Here is a 26,695-nt window from a genome sequence, read left to right as displayed (position 1 = left end):
TATATATTTATGTGGTTATATAAAACCTCAGACATTGATATACTTTGTTCTAGATGTCCATATATATTTATGTGGTTATATTTCATTCATTACTCATTGACATTTATTAAGACATGGTGACTAGTATGTGTGTTTTGGAGTGCTATTCTTTTTTCTTTATATTCAAACTTTTCTTGACAACTCTTACTTGTGGCATTATATTTCTTGTCTACTTTGTTGTTCTTCTCTTGCAAGTACTGTAAAGAAATGTTTTAATATGTGCATCTGAAATGACTGACACCGCTGTTTTGCACTTTTTAAGGCTTCATATTTTTAAGGGAAGATAACTCTATCAAGTAGTTTCAAACTGAAAATGTTGAATTCCGGTAATTGTATAGCCGTCAGTGTACTTTCTTGAACAATCAGTGTGCAGAGATTGGGTGTTACTGAGTGAGTTTGTGAGTGAATCCTAACAGCCCTTTTATACATCAATCAAGGTTGGCACTTGATCTGTGTTTACATCATAACATGTACATACTCAACAACAAAAGTTAAGGACCACCCCAATTTTCAATATTAAAGTATTTAATAGTTCATATTATGATCCATATTTCCATAACCTTTTTTGTTGAGTACCTATAGAAATTCCCTGGATCTGCCAATGTATTACACAATACTGTATGTGGCATAATTTTTCTTTCATTTTAGGGTTTGAACACATTTTAAAGTCACCTGTACCTTAACCAGGTCAATGTGAAGACTGTAGAAGAGCCCAAGCATACTGAGTATGCAAGTGATTAGGGTTTGCCAAAGTGTTACCGGTACCTCATTTACTTTCATGACAATTCATATACATGTATATATGTGTATTTATTTATTTATGTTATTTTTTGCAGTGAGTTGATATGTATTGAGACAATTAAGATTTAAATTTGTCTTCTCTTTAACCTGATTGCCATAACTGTAAGGTCCGAGTTAACATAGCGTGGAACAGAGACCCAATTTCCGGTTTGTGTACTGGTACCTATTCTTCGAACTTAAAGAAAAGGACAAAATGTGATACAGTACTTTTAGTAAAGTGTTAATTATGCTGCACAATGGAGAAGAGACAGGTTCTTTTGCATGCATTGATTTAGAAACATGGATATGATGCGAGAAACACTTTGGTAGTAAGATGATTTATCAATGACCTGTTTAGGGGCATTGTCACTTTTAGTTTCATGTTCAGCGAATTAATTATCATATCATATAATTTATAATTTGTGATCAGTGCTAGTCAGCACCAAACTTATCAATCATAAAGCACAATAAAAACAGATGAATTTCATAATTTTATTCAGTTTATTTTGACAAGATTGACGCCAGTATTTTGGTGACATATTTGACCTGTACAGCACACTTGCAATCAATAAGCTGGAAAATATACATGTGACATACTTTCAAAATGATACCCCCTGATGAAGAAGTGCAGTAGGGTAGCCTTCTGGTTAAAGCGTTTGTCACCCTGAAGACACATGTTCGATTCCCCCATTTCTGGTGTCCCCTCACTGTGGTATAGATGTAAAACCATACTCACTCCTGACGAAGGGTTTGTTTGGGAATCCCCAAAACCTAAAGTCAATCCTTCCTTAGATATATACAATCTTGACATCTTAATGTTGATAAAATCTGTATTGCAGTCTTTACGTCATGCACATATTAATGAAAACAGGATATTGAGAACATTGACTGAATGTTGGATTGGTCTGCCATATTTATGCTGCAGCCAATGATTTGTCTATACCCATGGTAACACAACTTGGCCTTGAACAGACTGACTGAGTATGGTTTTACGCCGCTTTTAGCAATATTCCAGCAATATCACGGCCGGGCACACCAGAAATGGGCTTCACACATTGTACCCACGTGGGGCCTTGAACAGACAAACCAGTGGTTTGAAGATGCAATATCACCTAGGTTTCATACTGTAACGATCTGATACTGTCAATAACACTAAAACAGATCTAATTTGACATTACCATTTTATGGATCTATTGTAGCTGATTTTGTACAGTATAAATCTGGAGTTATGTCTCTTGACACCAACTTTTCAGGAAATGATAACCTTATCTTTTAAGAAAAGCTGACATTTTGCACATGTTAGAGTTAAAAAGAATAACTTAGGATCCAACAAATTGAGAGGATATATATGCCTTAAAACAGATCACACTACATTATCACACTCACACATCTCTCACACACACACACACACACACACACACACACACGTCCAGCAATGAACAATGGTTTACATCAAGATGACCACAACTGTGGAATGAAAAAATGAGCATTTCGAGATAAATGCAATGTTTTCATATTGTCCTATTATATTTTATTCAAAGTCATACATTATCAAACAGCAGTGTTTACTGTTGCAGTAACGAGGTATGTTGTATCACCTTTACGATAAAGTTGTCCTTGGTAAGTTAGTGACTTGTTATACTAATTGTTTGTGCAATAATCGAGAATACAGCACATGTTCTTAAACGTCCAAACACATGTAACGTAGATACTACCTAAAGCTGCACCATTATTAACAGCATTATTCCTCCCGCTGTGTAAACTGGTTTCCTTTTGTCCACCTACAAAACAGTTTCTGGTAAAATCTTGAAAGGAAATATATTTTATAGAAAGTCATTATGTACTGAGAGGTTTCAAATAGAATTATCATGCCCTCCATTCCACAAAGTCATTTTATTGCCTCCTCAATGAATTGAATAAAGATGGTAATAGGGCCTATTCGATTATGCTAAACCTGTTTTTGGTTTCGGGAAAACCATGCACTCGATTATGTCGAAACCTAAAACTGGGTTCTGAAACTTCGAAACCATCTCCGAGGCAGGTTTCGCAGTTTCGGTTTCGCGTTCTCGCAAATAAACATGGCGGAAACGAAAGAGCCAAGTTCAGCTGATCTTTGTGGCAAAATAGAGCAGCAGTTTTTGGAACCAAAATAATGATAAAAATCAACTGAGAACAAGGAAAATATTATTTAAAACCCCAGTCTATTGAACATGACTATTTTATGTAACTTGTATATATATAATTACTTCTAACAGTATAATTATATATACGCAAATATTTACCTCCAAAAGCATCTCATCTCTTTATTATTTGTTAATTCACTGATAAAATGAAAAACATATGCTGTCATCCAATTTGTTCCACATATACAGTAGCTGAGACACTTTTTTTGTATCCATTTTGAAACCGGATGGTGAAACCATCCACTCGTTTATAGAACTAGTAACTAGTTTCACTTTGAAACCATGTATCCGAAACTAGACACTCGTTTATAACAGGAGAAACCAGTTTCAGAAACCAAAACCAGTTTCGCAATAATCGAACAGGCCCTAACAGTCCCAGTGTAAGACTGACAGAGGTTCCATCCCAGCTGAAAGGAACAAGGTACATCAAACATTTCAGATTTGTTCCTGTTAGAACTCACACTCAGTTCCATCTTGAGCATAAAACAGTAAGGTCCACTAGAAGATGTACAGTGGAACTAGGTTACCCCATCATATGCTGTATAGTCGGGGAAGTGAATTTGCCCCATTTCAGGTTCAGACAAGACTACCATTTTCACCCAGAATCAATTTATTTCTCTTAAAACCCCTGCCCCACATGGGCTGTGAACTAATTGCACCGAATCAGTCAGGCTGCACTGCAGAAACACATCCTCTACACAATCAGACACTTGAAAAAGATCCTCTCCAAGATGCTGGATATATGCTGCATGAACAGAAATTTGTACAGATCATGCTCTTCTCATGTAAGAGAGGTCCTCTTCAAAATGTTCAGAGGAAATCATCCACTGATCTTCCACATTCTACCCTTGAAACAGCAGACGGACCAACCCCTGACATCTAAGACCTTGTAAGACGCATCCCTCTGAATTTGCATCATGACATGTGTAGAGACGAGAAATGTGCGGCTCCCCGGCCTGCAGGTGGCATCGTGGGGGTAGACATCTTGGATACACTTTCCCCAGCGTGTAGCACTGATGGAGTGAACCCTCCTGATGTGTTAGTCCTGTATGACTGAGGGGGGTAGGGTGGGGCCACACTTGGAGGGGACTGTGGCCGGGGAGGAGCAGAGGGGGAAGGGACGGGTGTATAGTTGAATGATGGTGTTCCCATCATGGCGTAAGCTGATGATCGTGTCCAGTCATCCTTGAAGATCTGTATGTTGAGGACTGACACAAGGTTAGACAGACGGTTGTAGACATGAGCCAGCACCATCTGCTCGTCAGCATCCCGGCGGACTCGGACTTGAACTGACCCAGCCTGGCAGCAGAAAAGCATAGTGAGTGAATCAAGTTGTCTTCCCTTGACAGCATTATTTCAGCAATGTCAAGGTTCTACTGCACTAAATCAGTTGCTCTCCTAGCTGTATTAATTTTCAGCTGCGTACGAAATAATCGCCTGCCCGAAGGCCCAGGGCCGGTTGTTATTGTATCGGGCCGGCGGTTTCAAATATTTGCAGGACCTTGTGGCCTTCAGTAAATTATCTGTCAAATTTGTTTTCCCACTGGAATCTTTCCCATAATTGTTTTCTTTATTAACGTTCGGGAATCATCCATGATCCATCTTGTAACGACAACTTACAGCTTCACGATAACTTATTTCAGCGTTTTGCGCATAGGAATGTCAACACCAGTCTTTAACAAATAAAAATTTGTCTCAGCGCCATATGCTTCACCAAAATGATTTTGTAGAAACAGTGTGAAACTGTGTACAGTGTAGTCTATTTGGTTTTTATTGGTTTGACTTTAACAAAATGGGCCTGCAGATTTCATTTAGGGATTGTAGATTTTAAAGCCTGCAGGCGGCAGCAGGCCCTGTTGGCCAAATGGCAAATTAAAGTATTGCAAACACTGCCTGTCAGTGATCTATCTTTAACCAAATCAGATGAAGGTCACGTCAAAAATGATTTACATGTAATCACATAATCCAAATTAGGAGTTAAAATATTCATCATTTAGTATGTTGTGTACCGACCTTGGGTAGAAGGTCCTTCACCATGTTCACTTACCAGGATCCCAAAGGACAGGGTCCAGAAGTGCTCATGTCTGAACTCCAAAACACCATCCAAGGTGGACGCCTCCCTCAGGACCTTGTCTAGTTGACCCAAGATGTGAGATGGCGTGGTCTAAACAAGTAAAGGCGAGACAATGTTAATGTTCCATGGCTCATCAACAGTTCCACATATGTGATTATTTATTTGGTTATTAATACCACACACTTCAACACTAATTTTCAAACTGAATGACAGTGGCCTGTAAATAATTGAGTCTGGATTAAACAATCGAAAGATCGATATGGTGAGACACGACCAATGCCACGAAGACAAGATATCAATCAAGTCACTGAGCATGACCATCTGGCCCCGATTTCTCGAAACAAACTTAAGTTTTTACAAAAAAATTCAAACTGAGTTTGACAATTTGAATCAGCTGAATGTTTAACTCAGCTGCATTTTTAAATAAAAAAGCCCAAACAACTTAAGTATTCTATTCACCAAACTCAAATTGTCTACTATGTTTGAGTTTAATATTGATTTCAGTTCAACATGGGAAATGCGTTTTCTCAAATTTGAGTAAAAATCTGAACTTAAGTCAAAACTCTTAAGTTTATTTCGAGAAATTGGGGCCTGATCCCATTTAGACGTCTCTAATGACTAGTGACCATTTCTAATCCAAATGCCTACAGGTTTGTTGGCACAAGCCCTGTGGCTGGAAGATTGATGAACATGAAAACTGAAAAAACAATCTTTCAAAATTGAAACAGGCAGGATTAGATTTTTCCTGTTACCATGACTACCAGTTATGTGACTCACCTGTAGCAGTATCTTGCCAGTGTACACACTCATGGGGAACAGAGTGCCGCACGTCATGATCGCGATGCACACTGCAGACCACGTGTCAGCAGAGTAATACAGTCTGGAACACAAGAGTGAGTGAGTGAGTGATGAGTGAGTGAGTGAGTGAGTGAGTGAGTGAGTGAGTGAGTGAGTGAGTGAGTGAGTGAGTGAGTGAGTGAGTGAGTGAGTGAGTGAGTGAGTGAGTGAGTGAGTGAGTGAGTGAGTGAGTGAGTGAGTGAGTGAGTGAGTGAGTGAGTGAGTGAGTGAGTGAGTGAGCAATATTCTCGCGATATCATGGCAGGAACATGAGAAATGGACTTCACACATTGTACCCATGTGGGGCATCATTTGTAAATACTTCAGGACCAAACGAATGTGAGGTAAATATTTGTTTAAGAGTTACCAAGAGGCTGAAAGGAAACTGAATCACTAATTTTGGCCTAACAAACAACATTTTCACCACATCAGACCTGTTACTCCTCCAGGATATAAGTCTATGAATGTAAACAGTGTTAGTATTGAAATACAGTTCCATATTAGATTTTGATACATCAAAGTTCTAAAGAATTAACTTCATTTTTGAGTGAGTGGAGTTCATATATATGTACAAGGATATATTTTAGCAAAATCATGACAGGCACATCACCAACAGGCTTCATACACTGTTCCCAAGAATGAAACTCAGCCTTCAGTTCAATGAGGGAACACTTTAACCACTTGACTACCCCACTGTCCCTTTATCATGTTGGAGGGCTGTCCAAAAGTTTATTGCTTTTCTACTACCATATTTCCTCTAATAAGCACCGGGTTTCTAGAAGTGCCGGGCCTCTAATAAGTGCCAGGGGCAAAGCAGCTCACTAACAATTACGGTAATTAGACCCAGTAAACTCAAAAGTGCCGGACCTCAAGTAAGTGTCCGGTCTGGAACTCTGTAGGGCTGTGACAATACACTATGTCAAGATACGATATGTATCGCAATATTTTACCTGCGATACGATACGTATCACGATACATACACCTTGAAAGAATGACACAGTATTAAGATTTAAAATGATTTATTTCAAGGTATTTGTGTATAACAATAACACTATTGTAAAAGACAAACAAGTAACTCTATCTTACTTGCATATTTTTCTCTAAATAAGTACATTAACATGTTTAAGATAATACTGTTTTGAAAAAAAGTTGTGTATCGTTTTGTATCGTTACACCAGTCGACGATACGATAGCTGTATCAAACTTAAATGTATCGTGATGTATCGGTGCATCGGTGAATCGTCCCCGCCCTAGAACTCTGTTGAAAAAATTACCGCCTGGGTGCTTATTGGAGGAAATACGGTATATTTGACCTGCTTTAAAGCTTACTGCATATGCACTGAGCAGCTGGACTCCATATTACCATTCTACTTCCTTTAATTTTATGACAATTCCCATGGGCTAGTCAAATTGTAAAAAAAGATGACTGCATGACAAGTCAATGAAGAAGATAACGAAAGTCAATGCCACCAAGGAGCGACATACTTGGTGAAATTTATCGGAACAAAAAAACCTTGAAGATAATAAGGAGTCATACTTGGTGTCGATGAGTATGTAAGTGATGAATAGGAAGGTTGCTCCAGCCATGGCGATCAGGACAAAGGGGTTGAGACGTGGCAGCAACAGCTTACTCAGGCCAGGGACGATGTGACACAGGCTGCAACATACAAGTCAGATCGTAGCCACGTACACAGTACAATAAATCAATCAGAAGTATTTCCATGGTATTTCATTGGCTTACTATATATGCAAATATCTTATGCTTTCATTTTCCCATGAACCATGTACAAGCATATTACTGCCAATTCACAGTGGCATATACAAAGATTATGGTTTAAGAAAATCAGTGGTTGATACTATGACAGCCTAAGAAACAATTGACAAAACTGGGGCACAATGACTGACTGAGTTTAGTTTTACGCCGCTTTTAGCAATATTCCAGCAATATCACAGCGGGGGACACCAGAAATGGGCTTAACACATTGTGCCCATGTGGGGAATCGAACCCGGGTCTTCGGCGTGACGAGCCAACGCTTTAACCACTAGGCTACCCCACCGCCCCCTGGGGCACAATGAACATGATGAAACACTTCCAGGACCTACCCCCAACACCACTTCCAAATTCTGACTACTTTATTTCCAACAGCCCTTACCACAAGCATTAAGTTCAGGGTCTGCACATGACATTCAACCCTGGAATCCAACAGGCTTATCATGATTTAGGATCTTGATAAACGAAAATTATGTAAAACAACCTAAATATCTGTCAGAGAAACCATGAATCAATAGTTCCAGAGATATGATCCCCAATTTTGCCCGCCTCCTACCTCTCACTCATGTCGGTCATGTGTTCCTGTAGCCAGCTGGAGCTGGACGCAGCCACCACGTGGTTCATGGCTCGATTGTTCACCCCAAACGTCACCAAGAAGTGGATCACACATGCCAGCACTGTGCCAACCAACATTCGACCCCTGGTGAAATAAGGCATTTCAGTTTGTTTAAAGATAGCAAAAATACAGCCACATGGCTCTTTACTCACCAGACTTATGAAGAAAATACTTTCAAAGACCCTTTAACTTATTTTGGCACAAATATACTGGTAGCTACAAAATATTTTACCAAAAAAATGGAACAAAACAACATCATTTTGAGAACAAATTTGGATGCTAACACTGATGCCTGGAACAAATTCTGATCTCATTATCAAAACATTCACACAAAGCTGATTGTGCTGTGAAACCTAAGAATCCAAGTTCCATAATTCGGTGCTAATGTATAAGATGTGGCCATTGCAGCAGCCATGTTTGAAATCTGATTGCAATTCTGAACTCAGATAAAATCCATAGACAAATATGTTGGGATTATTTCTACAAAGTTTTAGCTCACAGGCCATGAAGTTGTGGAGGAGATGCCAAAGCTGTTCATGATCAAATGTGAGTGAGTGAGTTTAGTTTTACACCGCACTCACCTATTTCCAATATAATATAGCGTGATTAAGTATCCGTTCCTATGAACCAGATGAAATAAGTGAGTGAGTGAGTTTAGTTTTATGCCACACTCAGCAATATTCCAGCTATATGGCAGCGGTCTGTAAATAATCAAGTCTGGACCAGACAATCAAGTGATCAACAGCATGAGCATCAATGTGTCAACCAAGTCAGCGAGTCTGACCACCCGATCCCGTTAGTCGCCTCTTACGACAAGCATAGTCACCTTTTGTGGCAAGCATGGGTTGCTACAGACCTATTCTACCCCGGATCTTCCTACCCCGGATCTTCACGGGTTGTTCATGATCACAGGACAACCAGACTGACATATCTTTCAGAATGCATGTCTCCATGACCTAAGTATGATGAGAAATATTCTAAATAACTGAATGTCCTTCAATGAATTGTTAAAACATCTCAGAGAAACCGTCTTCAGACCTACCAATCACATGGAGATGAAGCTCACACATGGTCAGGCTTCTGTCTATAATGGTGTACTTACGTATGCACTTCCTGCTGTTGTAGAAGACACTCCACACTGAAAGAATGGGTGGACAAAATCAAAGCCGGTAAACGAAAAGTATGCAATTTTAACAACAAAAATACATAGGTTCATAAAAGTCTTGTAACATGATTAAATATTTTAACTAATACGTTTTACAACACAGCTGTTGAGGCTGTGTGGTCCTCCAGATTTACGGATGGTTTAACTGACAGTTTAAGAGGAAAATGAGTCAGATATGATGACATGTGTCAACCCAGTCAGCGAGCCTGACCACCTGATCACGTTAGTCACCTCTGACTTCCGACAAGCATGAGTTACTGAAGCCAATTCTAACCCAGATCTTCACAAGTAAAATGAAGAGCACAGTTGTGCCAAGAGATCCCTGTACATGATATACTCAGTATTTGGCTCTTACATACAACAGTTGATGACTTCTGACAGAACTTCTGCTGAATATGGATGAATATCTAAATAAAGTACTGTCACTTGTAGTCTACCCATTACAACAAAGTTCGCAGCAGACTTTTCAAACATTAAAGAATGTTTTAGAACTGAGAGTAATGACCCCATTACTATTGGTATTGTTATGCATAAACATGATCAATGTAATGTCTTGTTACCATGGTTACTTACCTCTCCTTGACAATAAAGAATGATCCCAGCTGGGCCAACATGGTGCTTGCAAACACAGCCACAACCTCAAACCTTTCATACCTGGAAGTGGAACACAGGCAAATATATCAAACACTTGGTGGGTGGGTGAGTGGTAGAGTGGTTGAATGGTAGAGCGGGCGAGTGGAAGAGTGGTTGAGTGAGTGGTTGAGTGAGTGGTTGAGTGAGTGGTTGAGTGAGTGGTTGAATGGTAGAGCGGGCGAGTGGAAGAGTGGTAGAGAAGTAGAGTGGTAGAGTGGTAGAAAGGTAGAGTGGTTGAGTGGGCGGGTAGGCGGGCGTGTTTCGTGTAGGTGTTCGAGTAGTTGAGTGTATGGGCGAGTGGGTATGTGCGTGCGTTGGCAGGCAGTCATGGTTTTATGGAGCTTTTAGCAATAGTATGGCTGGGGACACCAAAAACCCATGTAGGAAATTCTAACAACCCGGGTCTTCAGCGAAATTAGTGAATGCTTTAACCACTGGATGTCATACAGAAGTTCTTAACATCAGTATATATATGTAGAACCCAGTCCACCAACTGTGTTGTTTTGTCACAGGTATCACTGACCAATCAGCTAGTTATACTAATCATGCTATATATGAGTGTAATACTAACCCAAAAGAGTAGGCTGATGTAGGCTGCTGTAACTGGACCCATAAGCTCAGAAGGCATGTGAGTAGGCTGGAAAGAGCAACACCATCAGATCAAATTAGGAAATCTACAACAGGATCAGGTGGTCAGGCCCACTGACTTGGTAGACACATGTCATCGTATCCCAATTACGTAGATCGATGTTCATGCTGTTGATTTCTGGATTGTCTGGTCCAGACTCAATTATTTACAGACAACCGCCATATTGCTGGAATATTGCCAGGTGCAGTGTTAGACAACAAAATATCAATCAATATAACAAATGACATGAAACTGGATCAAATGAAGGTACACAAACATAAATCACATGCATCAATCAATTTTTTGTCGGTGTGTCATTGAACAACAAACAAGCACAATCTAAGGAGAAACTTACCTAAATATGTCAAATATTGTCAAGTATGTGAAGGCTGTCAGTGCTGGAAAGAGAGACAGGTCTTCAAATGGCATTTTAGAAAGATATAAGAGAAAGAATTTATGGATGTTAAATTCTTTCAAATAAGGAACAATGTTTTGGGTATATGCCGACTCATTTATCAGGTGCAATGGAAAGAGAATCTCTCTCATACAGTCAAACATCATTATGTTGACTATGATGTGTCGACCTTATGACCAGTGAAGATCCGAGTTAGAATTAATCTTCAGTAAGATCTTCATTGCTTGTCAAAAGAGGCAACGAACGGGATCAGACTCGATTACTTGATAGACACGTCATCAGATCCTAATTGTATAGATCGATGCCCATGCTGTTCATCCCTGGATTGTCTGGTCCAGACTCAATTATTTACAGACTGCCTCCATATAGCTGGAATATTGCTGAGTGTGGTGTAAAACTAAACTCACTCACTCACACCACCTTATGGTTGTCTCAAAGTGAAAACCTGGTCCCTCTGTATTCCTTATTTAGTTATCACATTGAGTAAAAGGATAACTTTCAGTAATTACCTAGGTCCTGTCAGCTTAGATACAGTGGTGTTTGTCTGTACTAACAACTGTTTGAATACAAACAATGTTTCGCCATAGTTCTAGTGCAATCTGTAAAGGTTTATTTGGATGCATATATGCAAATTACATAGACAGAAATTGAGAATATTACATCAAAAGTTTCAGTATACAAAATTACGTTTGACTGAATAATCATAGCATTCTATTTCACTGGCACTCCTATTTTCATGAGCAATATACATAAAGAGTTCACACTGTTCATATAGTTTCCTTACCATTCCAAGATTTGTTTGCGTGTGTTTTTATGCTGCAGTATTAAAGATATAATACAGCAGTCTGGAAATAATTGGGTCTGGACCAGACAATCGAGTGATTGACATCACAACCATCGATCTATTCACTTAGAATAGGATTACATCCATCAACCAATTCAGCGTGTCTGCCTGACTGATTCCTTCAGCTTTTTGATGACAAGCATTGGCTCCTGAAGACCTGGGACCCCATCCACTATGTCATTCATAAGCCTATGATATGGCACAGGGTTACAATAGGTCGTAACGTTATGAACACTTTGTGGATCAGGGCTCCTTTGTGTACCAGATCTTCAAGGTGTAGCTAACATGACAGAGGAGAAGGCACAAAACTACTCAGGATAATGGTCCAATAGCAGACTGGTAATACTCTTCAACATTTTGGTTTAGTCTGATGCGTCACTTGTCTTGTGTTATATATGTTATATTTGGGAGTACACTTTCTCAGTAAAGTACACATTCTAGTACTTTTCTGGGTTGAGTCTCACCAAGGATTTAAAGAGTCTGGGACTCAGGTGGGACTCAACCTTAAAAGGCACAAGAATGTGTACTTTACCGAGAGTGTAATCCAAATAATGTGAGTTACATCTGACCACTTTCTAAAAGATATTGTGTATTCATTGTCTTGAGTTGTTAGAATTACTAATTTTTATATAATACATACACCACATAAACTAGATATGGCCTAAAAAATTATTGTGGTTCCGATTACCCGACCGACCCTTAAATTCTGGTGCCGACCCTATTTTTTTAAGCGGACTGAATAAAATAAGCTTTCAGATACCATTGTTTTTTCCCGGCACCAACAGATATCGGTCATTCTTATAGAGAAAATCGACATGATGGCCGCAAGCTTGTTTGAAATACCTTCTAAAAAAGTATGTAAAAAAGAAATTCCTACTACCTACCCTAAATTTTAAAGAGATGTAATCGGAACCACAACGGGTTTTTTATTTAGCCTATACATGTATAATGTACGTTGTACACTGATAGATATTTTTGCAGCTTTTCATTATACTGAGGATGAGCTAAAACATCATACCCATGCTGTTTGTTGAATGGCACCAAAGAAGTAGAATCATGGTGCAAGCCACATTGAGAGCCAGGAAGAGGGATATCTTCTTGCCCTGAAAATACATAACTGAAGTGATGATCATTGATAATCCATCATTCTGCTACATCGGCAGAAAAGAAGATTTTCAGTACAGATTTGTTCCCAAAATAAAATGTCTGTCGATGGAAACAGTGACAATCATACAAGAAAAACATAAAACAGAAATGTTCCCCAAAATTGTAGATGCTCATGTTGTGTTTAAGATTGTGTCCTTTGCTAAAAATATGCTGTTATTTTGTACTTCGGCGCTTTATCACAGTGCTGCAACAGGCTGTTATGAGTTATGTCCCTTCTATGTCTTTCCTACTGACCAACCACATTTCCCCCTCACATGACTTTCATCGGCTTGCAAACAAAATGGCTGCAAACAATCAAGACAATCTGATTGATCACAAGACCAAGATTGTAACAGGTTTTACCTCACAAAGTGCATCAATCACATGACAACCCAGATCAAAGGCAAAGAGATTTGAAAAATATCTGTTGATGCATATGCTGTTCAGATAGTTCGGCTTGGGTTTGAATTAGACTTTTACAGTTAGTTAACTGCTGGTCAACCAGTTGAGCAACTGTGCATTGTAATATGGACATACCCACGTGGTAATCGTATGGGTAGTGCACTAATGAGTGAGTCGTATCGTATCGCGTTGACCTGTGTCGTAACGACTTGACCTGGGATTCTAACAATTTGATTGGATAACCGATGACCTCTCAATTAGGTCACATTCTGACGTAACTATTTTTTCATTCATAACAAACACGTGAATTCATTCATTCTACAGTTAAATGCATTGTGGGAATGTAAGCATTGCGAACGTTGCCGTGTTGCCGTTTAATTGTGAGCCGAACTGAGACATTATATCCGTCGAAAAACATAAACGCAATGTTTCCACCAGTGATGTTAGCCGAATGAAGCAACTGAAACCAAGAAACGAGGTGCTACGGAGTAGTTTACTGTAGGAGGCTGTATGAGGCGATGACAACTGACATGCATCGTGACATCGGTTACCAAGGCAGTGACGTCATTACAGTGTGACGTCATGAAATATTGTACTACAGTACAAAACTCTTCCGCAACCTCTTTATGAAACCGGTTTCGGTTTGAAACCAAAAACATAACAAAAATACGCTATTTTGTCAATTTAATGCATGTAAGACGTGGGTAATAAATAAAATACCACACTCGGTCTCATTACATACGAATTATATGAAATTCTCTATATACCATTGAGCTAATGAGTATTGATCAATAATATTTCAGTACCTCTTTGAGTGAAAGAACTGTTGTCAACTCTTTGAAGAAAGTTCCACGCAAAGGCTTGGAAGCAGAAAATGGGTAGATTGTACCCTGGAAAAAAAGATTCTTTAAACATACGAATATCTGTTAGTTGCTTTAACCATAATATATCTAGACAGTGTTGAAATCAGGCCGTGGCTTGATGTAGTACATTTCAGGTTTTTCAGGGAGTGTTAATCTTTATTTCTTAACACAATACTCATGCAAAGATTTTTATCATGATCATGATTTTAGCATTAATAATAATAACCATGGTAATATGGACATTTATCAAGAGTAACAGATCATCCAGACAAAACTTTTTCCATTAAACCTATGTAAACAAGTTTAAAATGTTCAAATGACATTTCCTGAGAAAGAGTGCATTTCATTAACTTGGTACTGAAAGATAAGCTGCAGATGTTAGCAAATATCAATAATTATTACTTAAAACAAAAGATTATCTACTGGCTAGCGAACAGTTATCGCCCCATAACAGTTATAGCCAATACATCAGTATCACACGTGCACAGTTCCAGTCAGTTACAATTCCGGTATTTTTTCCCACGGTATATGACAACAATAAAGGAGAGCAAAAGAAAATCTTCACGGTAAGTAACATAAGAAAAAAATTAAAGATAAAGTTATGAACCCTACAAATAATTTTTAACTCAGTCGGGGGGATGTCCCATGACCTATATAATAGAAAGTTCATGTTCACAAGTCATTAATTGTTTCATTCCCTATCAATCTACTGTAAAAGAAACACTCAAATAGTCACACAATCAATTATTCGAGGTTACTGTATGACATAAATATATATTATTTCACGAATGGCATGAGAAATTCTGAATGGTGATAACTGTTACAGTTCGTTGTGAGAAAACATCTATTTATCCTGCCATGATTCCCTTCCGAGCCGCGTTATATAAAAACATGATCGGCAGCAGTGAAAGGGCTGGAAACATCGGTGAATAGCTAATTAAGTATTATAAATAATTATGTTTCATCAATTTAATGAACGGCGGAGTAATTTAGTAAATACTGCTAAAATATGGCGATAACTGTTCAGTAGCCAGTACAATTTTCAGTGACACTAGAAATCAAAACAACATTCATCTGAATCAGTATGAAAAAAAACATATACAATCACAATGTCTGATTAACAATTATTAGCATGATCAAAATTCTCTTATTATTTGTTACTTGTTTTTTAAAAGTTGGAATGTACGACATAACAGTGTGAGGATAGTCTTACCGATGTGTAGTACTTGGTTCCATCTTCCCTTGCTGCACCTGAAGTTCAATTAAACATGTTAAATAAACAATGATGCACCTCTACTTGTGTTACCTAATATAAGTACTAATCATGACATGTTGTTTAACCCGTATGCAATTGTATGATCATTATGATCATGATCATAAGTGATATCCAGTATATCTCTGTATCTGGAAGTAGCTATCTCCTCAGCTGATTTTTTTCAAACTTTAGTTAATGCATTCTTAAAGACACAGACTGATGAGTGCATCCTAATATCTCTCTGAAACAGACGGTTTTGCACACAGTGACTGAGTGAGTGACACACGTCAGTCGTGACAGTGACTGCTTTGTTCCCAGCAAACACAGAAAGCTAAACAGAAGGAAAAGGAAACAGAAAAAAATCAACCTTGCACTCCTTGCATGGAGACGCTACTACTGATCAGGTCCGGCATTGAACCGTAGCTAGTCATCTTCAGAATGACCCGTTAAGTTGTCATTCATTCGTGGCACACATGCGGAAGTGTACAGTTTGTGTTGTTGGAAGCGACCTTCCGCTCTGGTGCTTTTAAAATTAGGATCACTTATCGAATTGGGTACATTTAAGAACAACTCTTCCTGTACTTGTACGTCCCAATAATTATTTACTGTAATAAACTTCCAATATTGTTAATCAACACGTATATCTATTATCTCCAGGATGACTATATGCGGTGTCTATGGCAACAGATTAGATACCCGGGTAGTCTGTCATGTACAGACCCTGAATTAAACGTATCCAAGAAAGCGCAAGTCTAGAAAATGTGCTAAGTCTAGATTTCCACAGCTTTTGAAAATGAAGAAAGTCTCAGGACTCCTTTTCTTAATATTTTATTTTTTTACAATGAACTTTATTTTCTGTAAAATATGCTCATTTCAGAGACTAGTTGTTAGGGACCGTTCATAATTTATGGCTAGTGGGGGTGATGATGATTTTAGGGTGGGTGGGGGTGGGGGTCACCCATTTGTTCTAAGGAGCTGGGGGGTGTCAGCAATTTTGTACACATGTACTAGGGAGGTCAGCAATTTTGTACATAAACAAATTTTGAAATTATGCTTAAAAACTATGGGAAGGGGAAGGGGGTAATTGATTTTGTACATGACATGCAGGTGGGGTCATTTATTTTGTACGTAAATTTTAGGGTGGGGTGGGGGGTGTCATTTACATTGTGCATCCTTCTCCATAAAAATCATCATCGCCCCCCTAGCCATAAATTATGAACGGTCCCTTAGTCTAATACCCGGGAAACTGAAAACTATGCCTAAATAATAAATAAATAGATGAATAAAACAACAAAAACCACTAAGATTAGAGAATATAAATAAATATATATATGTCACGTTGACCCTGTTTGTGCCAGGAAAAGGTTTTCAAATACGAAAGACATTTGGAGGCAAATATTCTGACATTCTTTGAATCAGTATGATACCCATTCGTTATTACATGTATCTATAATTCCCAATATATTTGGTACCGATTACAATTTCGTTTTATATTTAACCAATGAAATCGTTCTTTTGTAAATGACCCCTAGAGCAACAACAAATCTCACTGGAGCGACATTGGAGTTATGTCCCTTTAACCATGCCAGTTCCGACTGTGTGTACAGGTACTACAGTCGTCCTGTAGGCGAATCATAACTTTATGTTTTGACTGTTTTATATTACTAATCGTATTGCCGTATACCAACTTGCGATATCGGTAGGTTGAGACGATTTCATGACGTTAGGCAACATATGGGAGTTTCATGTGATCATGTGTGAGAGCTGGTTGACGTAGTACGTCATCATACCCCGACCGGTGGCATGAGTTACCGTATTTCGTCTAATAAGCGATGGGCACTAATTAGAGCCGGATCTCTAATAAGCGCCGGGGGTAAAGCAGTGGTTTAAGAAACAAGCACCGGGCCACTAAATAGCGCCGGGTATGTTTTTTTTATAAATGTATTCTCCCATGATCTCAAAATAGATTTATTAAGGAATGGTCCCTAACTTTGACGTGACGCTCAGTAACAATTAATTACGGTACACACAGTAAGAGCAATAAGTGCTGGGTCTCCAATTAGCTCCAGGCCCCTAATAAACGCTGGGTCTGGAAGTCCCGGGTGCATTATTAGGGGAAGTACGGTACTTGTTTTTCTTCCACACCTGGGAGCCATGATGCAACCAAGACAAGCTGTTGGCTACATGTGTGCTTAAACATGACAAGTAACATTCAGTGGTGTCTGCAGTCTAAAAGCAACACATGTTTCGTTGCTTTAATGTTTCTTGATCAGTCGATATCACAAGTCTCAGACATGTACTAGTCAGACTAGTCAGTTGGCTTGTACACCAGGCGGTAGTGTGTGTGTGTGTGTGTGTGTGAGTGCGTGCGTGCGTGCGCGTGCGTGCGGTGTACAATAGGGTTCTATATATACTGTACACCCTGCTCCTAACATATGTAAAAAGTATCAAGGAGATTACAAGTTTCAAAATATATTTTTAATAAATGTTCTTGGGTAATGCAGGACTCCAGATAATTTTTCAACATCAGGAGTATGTACTCCTTATTTTTTTAATATAGGAGTACTGGAATGGATTTTAATGGAGTACCAGTAATCTTGTGTTTCTTTTCATATATGCACCACAACATTGCTACTCTTGTGTAAACAGGTCAGTAAACAATAAAACAATACTTTTTCAGATAAATACGTCTGTAAATGATTCTTAGACCGTACACCATTGCTGTGGTGCGTATCTGCTACGTTTTCTAAATTATTTCCTACCGTATCGTGCATATTATATATCCGTACATACGCCGATACGGCCCTTATCTAGAGCCCTGGTAATAGTTCAATGTATTGCATGATCCTCATCAGACCATAGGTGTGGTAACTGGACATGTGAACAGGGGCAAATGTCATTCTACAAATAGCTGATCTCACAGCAAATGTTATGATGTTGTGTCATCTAAGTGCTCAGACCAATGTATGTCAAGGTGACATAATCCATGCAGAAGTATTTCTTTTGTATCATAGGCTATAGCCTTCGTCCTTCAGTTCGACACACTGCTTTACTATCAGCCAAAATATAGCACAAAGTTCATGCACTGCAGAATTGTGTAAATCTGTTAAGTATTGTATAATTCTGTGATGAATTGACAATGGACTGACAACAGAAATGATCTTTTCAGGAAAACCATGAAAAAAATTCCTAAGAGAAGACCATGGGGTGGACTGGTTGGTGGGATCAAGATCTTCCTCGGTGCTGAGTTGGCAGTTTTTGCAGTGTCCTTGTACTACTGGCGTAAGATGAACTCTTCCCAAGGTATACATGATATATCCTCGTCTACAAGTTTATTCACAAGTCCAAAGTCCTAGTCTAGAAGCTGGTAAAATCTCTGTTGTCTGGTAAAGTTATACGTACACTATGGCTAAATTATCCGGAGACAGTGACGATGTACATGCCTTGGCTAGCAGACACAGGCTGTTACATTCTTATTTGCTGACCTGCTCAACTGTCAACTCAAGTTTGAATTTATAATGGATAGCATCAACCTCATGTTGCTAATGGAACAGAGAATTTCTTGCAAAAATGATGTAAAGTAAGTACTGCAATCCTTAACATAATTAAAATATCGCATTGTTATTTGAGTATTATCATAAAGATATATTTGTCATTTCATAAGGGGGCCGTGGGGTAGCCTAATGGTTAAAGCGTTGGCTCGTCCCGCCGGAGACCCAGGTTCGAATCCCCACATGGGTACAATGTGTGAAGCCCATTTCTGGTGTCCCCCGCCGTGATGTTGCTGGAATATTGCTAAAAGCGGCGTAAAACCAAACTCAGTCAGTCAGTCAGTCAGTCAGTCATTTCATAAGCTAAGCATAAGACATCCCAACTAATAACTCATTTATACCATATCTTGTGTTGTGTATCATTGAATTTCTCATACATTGTCATCCAGTTGACACTGCAAGGTCAAAACGTGAAATGTTTGTCATGTTTTAGACTTCAGGTACACTGTCCATCAGAAGTATCCCTTCTTGCTGAATGGTAAGTCTGGAAGATCGTAGTTAGAATAAATAGATTACAGACTGCCGCCATAAAGCTGGAATATTGCTGAATGTGGCGTTAAACAAACGAACAAGCAAGCAAACCCCGGAGTGAGTGCATAACATTACAGTTATTTCACAACTGCTTCTAAATAACTGAGTTTGATAGTATGCCTTTGAGAACTGAATATTTTCCTTCCTGCAAAGTCTGTCATAATAACTTCAGTAATCACAAAAAAATCAGGTTAGGCCACATGAAAAGGGTTGTTATTTTATATATTCATTTCAACAGAATAAAAAGGGAGTATTTAGTCTGCAAACGTGACTAGTACTCCAATCATTTTTGGCCTTAGCTCATATTTGTTTTTGTATTTACCAAGGTTCTTAATATGTACTTAATTTTTTAGCTGTGTTGATGTATATGAAATATCAGTAGTTTGTCTCACAACCCCTGAACTGTCAAACCAGTCAACTCTCACATTTTTGCCATGAGTCTCACGTTCTTTTAATGAAAGTGGCAGTGGGATAGCCTAGTGGTTAAAGCGTGCGCTTGTCACGCCGAAGGCCCGGGTGCAATTCCCCACATGGGTACAATGTGTGAAGCCCATTTCTGGTGTTCCCTGCTGTGATATTGCTGGAATATTTCTAAAAGCGGCGTAGAACTAAACTCATTCACTTTTAATGAAAATCACGTTCTCACAGCCAGTATACTAAACCTCACATTTTTCTGTGCTTTGATATGTATAATCTTGCCTGCTGAAGCTTCAAAAATACAGTAAAAAATACAACAAAAAGTTTCACCCCCACCAGGACTTTCGCTGGACCGGACCTAGACCTGCATCCCCTGCACCCCAGCTTTTAATGGCTCTCACTTCTTGGACACATTTATTGTTGGCAGATATGGAGCTGTGTTATTTTACCTTCTTCAAAGCCCTTATTGGAATGTTGTGGCTCAAATTAAAGCAATCCCAGACTCTCAACAGGAACAAAATCACCCATCTCCCTGAGGGTCCTTTTCAATTGAAATGGGGTTGCCTGTTTCTATAAGAATATATATATTTTCAAATATATCTGTTCCAGGGTACTATGAAATGGGTGAACGTTTTGGGGGTCTGAACACACGGAAAGAAGATTACCAAACTTGGGGATTACCGCTGGAGAAGTAGCGAGTCAATATCATCCTTCAACCTATTACGGACCTGGTGGATATACAGAAGGGTAAAAAGGGAACATTTATCAGGAACTGTTGGATTATCACTGGAGAAGTAGCAAGTTATGAACAGTGTGCTGTCAAGATACTTGCAGTTGTAGTGTTTCAGGTGTGCTACAGTTAGTGTGGTGAAACATGGTAACAGGCCCCCATAATGTCATATGGAGGGCAGTGCAGAGTTGAATCCCTTAGCTATACCTATGATCATGCTCATACCGTGATTGTTTCTTGTTTATCGGTCTAACCAACAACTGGCTGTGGAGAGTGGTGTCCCTTGGACAAGCCAGGAACCTATGACTGTGGGTTTGAATCCCAGTTTGAGCTGATTGTTTCTGGGTTGTCATCACCATACCCATGCTCATGGGTGTCATCAAAGTGAAGACATGTGAAGATCGGGTTAGAATTGATCTTCAGTAACCAATGCCCCAAATGCTTGTCATAAGAGGCGACTAACGGGATCGGGTGGTCAGGGTCGCTGACTTGGTTGACACATGTCATCGTATCCCAATTGCGTAAATCGATGCTCATGCTGTTAATCACTGGATTGTCTGGTCCAGACCTGATTATTTACAGACTGCCACCATGTAGCTGGAATATTGCTGAGTGCGGCGTAAAACTAAACTCATTCACTCACCCCCTCACCATAGTGATAAAAGCTTAGGTCTGCAGCAATCCAGCTCTTCCTCCCTCATTCAGCCAACATGCTACATTACAGCTGGAATACTGTTCAAAGAAGTGTTAAAACCCATCTCACTCACTGGTGATAAATATCAAGAGACTGTATCATATTGGGCTTTCCTTCCCCATCAGACCCGTGAAGATCCGGTTAGAATGGATCTTCAGTAACCCATGCTTGTCGTAAGAGGTGATTAACGGGATCGGGTGGTCAGGCTCGCTGACTTGGTTGACAGATGTCATCGGTTCCCAATTGCGCAGATCAGTGCTCCTGCTATTGATCACTGGATTGTCTGGTCCAGACTTGATTGTGTACAGACTGCCGCCATATAGCTGGAATATTGCTGAGTGTGGCATAAAACTAAACTCACTCACTCCTTCCCCATGAAGTTGGCACAGGGTGTTCTGACTGAGTTACTGGATGCCACTAAAATCAAAATGAAAAATATACCAAAGTTGAGAGTGAGATAGTGACTTGATGGTTCAAAGTATGTTGTGGAGATGAACTACAGACTTGATGAGTTTTTCTGTTTGCTGAAAGCTGTGTGTTTGTGTATTGTGATTAGAGTGATGAAATAAAATAACTTTCTCACCTGTGTTCTTTTTTTATTCTTTATGTAGTTTTAAAATCACATTGTGCTGAAATTCCTGACTGTATCCAGATACCTTTTGGGGTCATTGAGTTATGTACTCAATTATGTTCATCTCAACTGGGTATCCTAATTTTCCTTTGAGTGACCAAATGATTTGTGCCACCTCACTCAAACCCAATTGACTATTTTGCCATTTTCCATTAATTGTAAAAAAAATATAGTTTAAATGTTGGTTTACTGGTATGTTGTTTATTTGATCTGTAATATATGAAAAAATATGAAAGACTGCAAATTGCCAAGTTCATGTGCTGAAATAGAACCTCTGAAATCTACCTCAGTAATTTAATGGATCCACCAGTACGAATAGCTAAGATCTGTCATTTTCATGTGTACACATGTAAGATCAATTTTGTTTAGTATTTACAAAAATACAAGCGTACTTGTACGCCACACACTTAATAGGAATTGAGTTTTCACATAAACAAATATCCTGGAAATTATCAAGGATGTCTATCCATTGCACACACATTGTATGTATCTGTACAATAAGTCATGAATTCCCTTGTTTCATTTGGACCCGTGAATGTCCGGGTTAGAATATTGATCTTCAGTAACCCATGCTTGTCGTAAGAGGCCACTAACGGGATCGGGTGGTCAGGCTCACTGACTTGGTTGACACATGTCATCGGTTCCCAATTGCGCAGATCGATGCTCATGCTGTTAATCACTGGATTGTCTGGTCCAGACCTGATTATTTACAGACCGCCGCCATATAGCTGGAATATTGCCGAGTGCGGCGTAAAGCTAAACTCACTCACTCACTTATTTCATCTGGTTCATAGGAACGGATACTTAATCACACTATATAATTAAATGTGTTTGGTGGTAAATAAGACATACATTAATTACATTAATTTTTGGTTATTGTATTCTGTCGTTCAAAGGGGAGATGGGGTAGCCTAGCTCATCATGCCAAAGACACGGGTTTCTGAATTTGTGAAGCCCATTTCTGGTGTCCCCGCAGTGATATTGCTGAAATATTGCTAGAAGTGGCGTAAAATAAACTCACTCACTCAGTAGTTCAGAAGCATGTCAGTAAGAATATAAATAATTATATATATTTGAGCGAGGTATCTTATTTTATGCATAAGAATAAATGCAGTCTTCATCAACACATAAAAAGGAATGATATTAGATATTGTACTTAAAATCCTCAAGGGAGTTCCTTATCATTATTACCCGAGGCCACTAATTTTATTTCCTGTTTTATGGATTTTTGTCCTCCGGAAACCTAAAGGCAGGAGGGAAAAAACAAAAATCTTCAGTCAAAGCAAAAACCCACATGAGTTTTTCAAAGGCATTGTTTTTCAAGTTCGCACTGGCTGAGGTGCTCGAAGCACTGCCTTTTCTAACACAAATATTGTTAGATAATTCAGTTTAATGTCTTTGAGAACAGATACCAGTGTTTTAGTGTCCAACAAACTGTCTTGCGTAGTCGAAGTCTCGCTCCCGTATATCTTAACTTTAGGATTTTATTTTTCGAGCAGGGCATTTTTTATTCTTATTCGTGAAAAGATACGACCAGCGGACAAGAAGAAATAAAATTGGTCTGGCCTAAGTATCAAAAACATTATGAAAGAAATAACAAAAGATATTGCATCAGGTGCTACCCGTCCGCTTTGGAATTGAATCAAATTAAAAACCTTTCAAAACTTGTTCTTTTTGAGAAAATTAACTGTGTTTAACGTTTGAACAAATCTGTATGTACTTCACTGTACGGGTCGATGAAATTGTCGATTTATAGTCCAAGGGAGATAACTGTGACGGTACTAAAGCGCCTTTGGTCTATGAAATCCATTATGTGCGGTAAATGGTATATATATGTTACAGTCAATATGTGTAATCAGTTATTTCGTGTAATGACTAAATGAATCAGTCATTTCGTGTAATGTAATGACTAAATGAATCAGTCATTTCGTGTAATGTAATGACTAAATGAATCTGTCATTTCGTGTAATGTAATGACTAAATGAATCTGTCATTTCGTGTAATGACTAAATGAATCAGTCATTTCGTGAAGTGCCTGTGAGCACTAGGCAATACGTGTAATGACTGAAATGATGTCAAGACAACAAAAGTTCAGTGTAAAGCATTTATTGACGCTATAATAAAAATGTTTTACAAGTCGCACTTCAAGATAAAGTAGAGTATTTATTTAACTATTAAAGGATACTGAATATACTGTGCCAACTCAATCACCACAAAGTCCTATATTCAAATCAAAAGCTAAATAATGCATCAAAAACGTAATAAAATTGAGTCTTTCATCACAAAATTTAAATCATATATCACAGAAGTCATTCAGTTGAACTCTCAAATCACTTGTCACAATCTGACTACTTCATTTCACAAGCCACTTGTTTTTGCACAACTGGCTGCTGTGACAACGGCTGGAGCATTTGAATTTGTTTTTGAAACACTTGAACCTATTGGTCCCACATCTCTTGGAACCTGCACAATTGCACCGGACATATCCCTGTCCACCACAGCTGGATTCTATATGTACAGCCTGGCGTAGTGTTACTGTCTTTGTACGGTCTACATCAGTTTCAGTAAGTAAATGCTGGGGACACAAATCAAACTGATTGCGTGAAAACTTTCCTTTCAGAATCCCCGCTTTAACACAAATAGTGTACATGTCATTCTCATCACGGTCCATGATTATTCCCAGAATATTGCGTGGATCACCACGTCCCCTATCCACCAGAGGGATAGGTACAGCTACGTTGTCTCCCACCTGGCCACGGGCTAGTTCAACTCGACTCCTCTTGACCATACGCTGAGCTTGTGCCATCTGGGCAGAGCTGGCGCCTTTTCTCTCACTTATGATGTTTTGTAAACGGGCATTGAGTATATCCGAGGTGACAGCAACTGGAGCAGGACTCATTGGTGGTGGATCTCTGTACTCTGGTGTGGACTGTGAAACTGTGGCAATCACTGTGAGCTCTGGCATGTCAATGTCACTGTTCCCCTGATCAAAATCCAGACTGAGAGTTGGTGTCAGTTCTTGACTGGTGGTTGGGATCGGATCCTGGCTGGTGGTTGGTGTCGGATCCTGGCTGGTGGTTGGTGTCGGGTCAAGACTTGTGCTTGTTGAGTCTTGCTGACTGGATAATGCGAAAACAAGGTCGTCCTCAGTTTGCATCCGTTCAACAACCTCGGTCGGCAAGAAGATGATGTTAAGCCAACTTTTGCTTCTCAAAAGGTCTCAAACCTGAAAAATAATATGAGAAATTATATATATGAAAATATCAAGAAGTAATTGCATGTCATGAACAATACAAAGTGAGCGTAATTGGCCTTAACTTGGTACTTACTTTGACAGGAGGTAGTATCCATGTCTGTCCTTTGTTCCATCAGTTCCTGCTGCTGCTCTAAGATCCTGTATCATTGTGAAATACGCCTCCTTTGGACAGACTGACTGACTGAGTTTGGTTTTACGCCGCTTTTAGCAATATTCCAGCAACATCACGGCGGGGGACACCAGAAATGGGCTTCACACATTCTGCCCATGATGATTATCATGCGTGACGAGCCAACGGCCTCCTTTGGAACAAAATGATTTGTGACATAAAGCCAGAACAATGCTGATTTTATAGAAAAAACTGACTTGTCATGTGCTTTTAATAAGATTCACCATGATGATATCATGGAAGTCACTTGGGGATGTCACTTGGGTAAGCCAAAATGAGTTGTGACTTCTAGTAATGTTTTGACAACCAGAAACAAAATTTGCTGACAAAAGTCAAAACAATGCTATAAAAACACACACAATGCTATAAAAACAACACCCCAACACACACAAAGAAAAAACAAAAACAAAAACAAAACAAAAAAACAACAGTGATTATAGACTGCATTTAATTACAGCAAGTAATAACCTTTGAAATGAACAGGTGTGTCCATCACACAATGAAAACATTGTCATTTTGTGTTTTACACATATTGCCTGATTTACAAAATCTTCAGTCAGGCATTATGTGAAAAAGAAAGCTATAAATTTTAGTCATTTCGTGTAATGACTGGAATTTTCAGTCATTACACGTATTGCCTAGTGCTCACAGGCACTTCACGAAATGACTGATTCGTTTAGTCATTATACGACATGACTGATTACACAGTTTGACTGTAACATATATACGAAAAGAAATACTGACTATCATCAGCATAAGACATGCATGTTAAATCATGATTATGCTCGTAATGAATGTTTGTAAATGTTGTAAGATAATTTGTTGATTTGATTCTTATTGTTATATTTATGTTGAGTTTGTGGTCAATTTACTACAACAGTATACATTGGCGGATCGGTGTGTGTGTGTGTGTGTGTACATTCTCGGATCCTCTCTCTCTCTCTCTCTGGGGTGTGTGTGTGTGTGTGTGTGTGTGTGTGTGAAGATTTATGTTAAAACTCAATGTATTTTTTTCCAAGCGATCAGCTGCAAGATCTTTTGTTAAATGGATAACCCCTGTTATTA

At 39.0% G+C, this 26,695-nt stretch overlaps 2 protein-coding genes and 1 long non-coding RNA gene across 3 annotated transcripts; 2 read left to right on the top strand and 1 right to left on the bottom strand.

Annotated features, from left to right (window-relative positions):
- Positions 1 to 25: 25 nt before the first annotated feature.
- On the top strand, positions 26 to 1,416 carry LOC124280041. Its single transcript, XR_006899558.1, has 2 exons — positions 26 to 886; positions 1,092 to 1,416. It is a non-coding gene; the product is annotated as an uncharacterized LOC124280041 (long non-coding RNA).
- A 2,175-nt stretch (positions 1,417 to 3,591) lies between these two features.
- LOC124280039 (zinc transporter 6-like) lies at positions 3,592 to 16,148 on the bottom strand. Its single transcript, XM_046715918.1, has 13 exons — positions 16,019 to 16,148; positions 15,610 to 15,647; positions 14,340 to 14,423; positions 13,004 to 13,088; positions 11,082 to 11,124; positions 10,670 to 10,735; positions 10,039 to 10,119; positions 9,403 to 9,438; positions 8,241 to 8,384; positions 7,451 to 7,570; positions 5,854 to 5,956; positions 5,050 to 5,166; positions 3,592 to 4,301 (listed from the first exon to the last, which is right to left on the bottom strand). Exons 1-13 carry the CDS (start codon positions 16,080 to 16,082, stop codon positions 3,918 to 3,920), a joined length of 1,365 nt encoding a protein of 454 aa, XP_046571874.1. The 5' UTR covers positions 16,083 to 16,148; the 3' UTR covers positions 3,592 to 3,917.
- A 1,058-nt stretch (positions 16,149 to 17,206) lies between these two features.
- On the top strand, positions 17,207 to 20,892 carry LOC124280040 (protein CEBPZOS-like). Its single transcript, XM_046715919.1, has 4 exons — positions 17,207 to 17,258; positions 18,821 to 18,954; positions 19,636 to 19,680; positions 20,760 to 20,892. The coding sequence occupies exons 2-4, from the start codon at positions 18,828 to 18,830 to the stop codon at positions 20,843 to 20,845; spliced, it is 258 nt and encodes an 85-aa protein (XP_046571875.1). The 5' UTR covers positions 17,207 to 17,258; positions 18,821 to 18,827; the 3' UTR covers positions 20,846 to 20,892.
- Positions 20,893 to 26,695: the final 5,803 nt, after the last annotated feature.

This window comes from Haliotis rubra, unplaced genomic scaffold (genome assembly GCF_003918875.1).
Source record: "Haliotis rubra isolate DU_JTF1 unplaced genomic scaffold, ASM391887v1 Scf26, whole genome shotgun sequence".
Lineage (NCBI taxonomy): Eukaryota > Metazoa > Mollusca > Gastropoda > Lepetellida > Haliotidae > Haliotis > Haliotis rubra.
The sequence above is the reverse complement of the archived record's forward strand: the minus strand, read 5'-3'. Positions and strand labels throughout refer to the sequence as shown.

Excerpts from the sequence above, each read along its gene's own strand:
- LOC124280040 (XM_046715919.1), top strand. The coding sequence starts at position 18,828 with ATGAAAAAAATTCCTAAGAGAAGACCATGGGGTGGACTGGTTGGTGGG. Across the intron at positions 18,955-19,635 it reads TAAGATGAACTCTTCCCAAG|ACTTCAGGTACACTGTCCAT; the intron begins GTATACATGATA and ends GTCATGTTTTAG. Across the intron at positions 19,681-20,759 it reads GTATCCCTTCTTGCTGAATG|GGTACTATGAAATGGGTGAA; the intron begins GTAAGTCTGGAA and ends TATCTGTTCCAG.
- LOC124280039 (XM_046715918.1), bottom strand. The coding sequence starts at position 16,082 with ATGACTAGCTACGGTTCAATGCCGGACCTGATCAGTAGTAGCGTCTCC. Across the intron at positions 15,648-16,018 it reads CTCCATGCAAGGAGTGCAAG|GTGCAGCAAGGGAAGATGGA; the intron begins GTTGATTTTTTT and ends ATTGAACTTCAG. Across the intron at positions 7,571-8,240 it reads ATGACCGACATGAGTGAGAG|CCTGTGTCACATCGTCCCTG; the intron begins GTAGGAGGCGGG and ends TGTATGTTGCAG.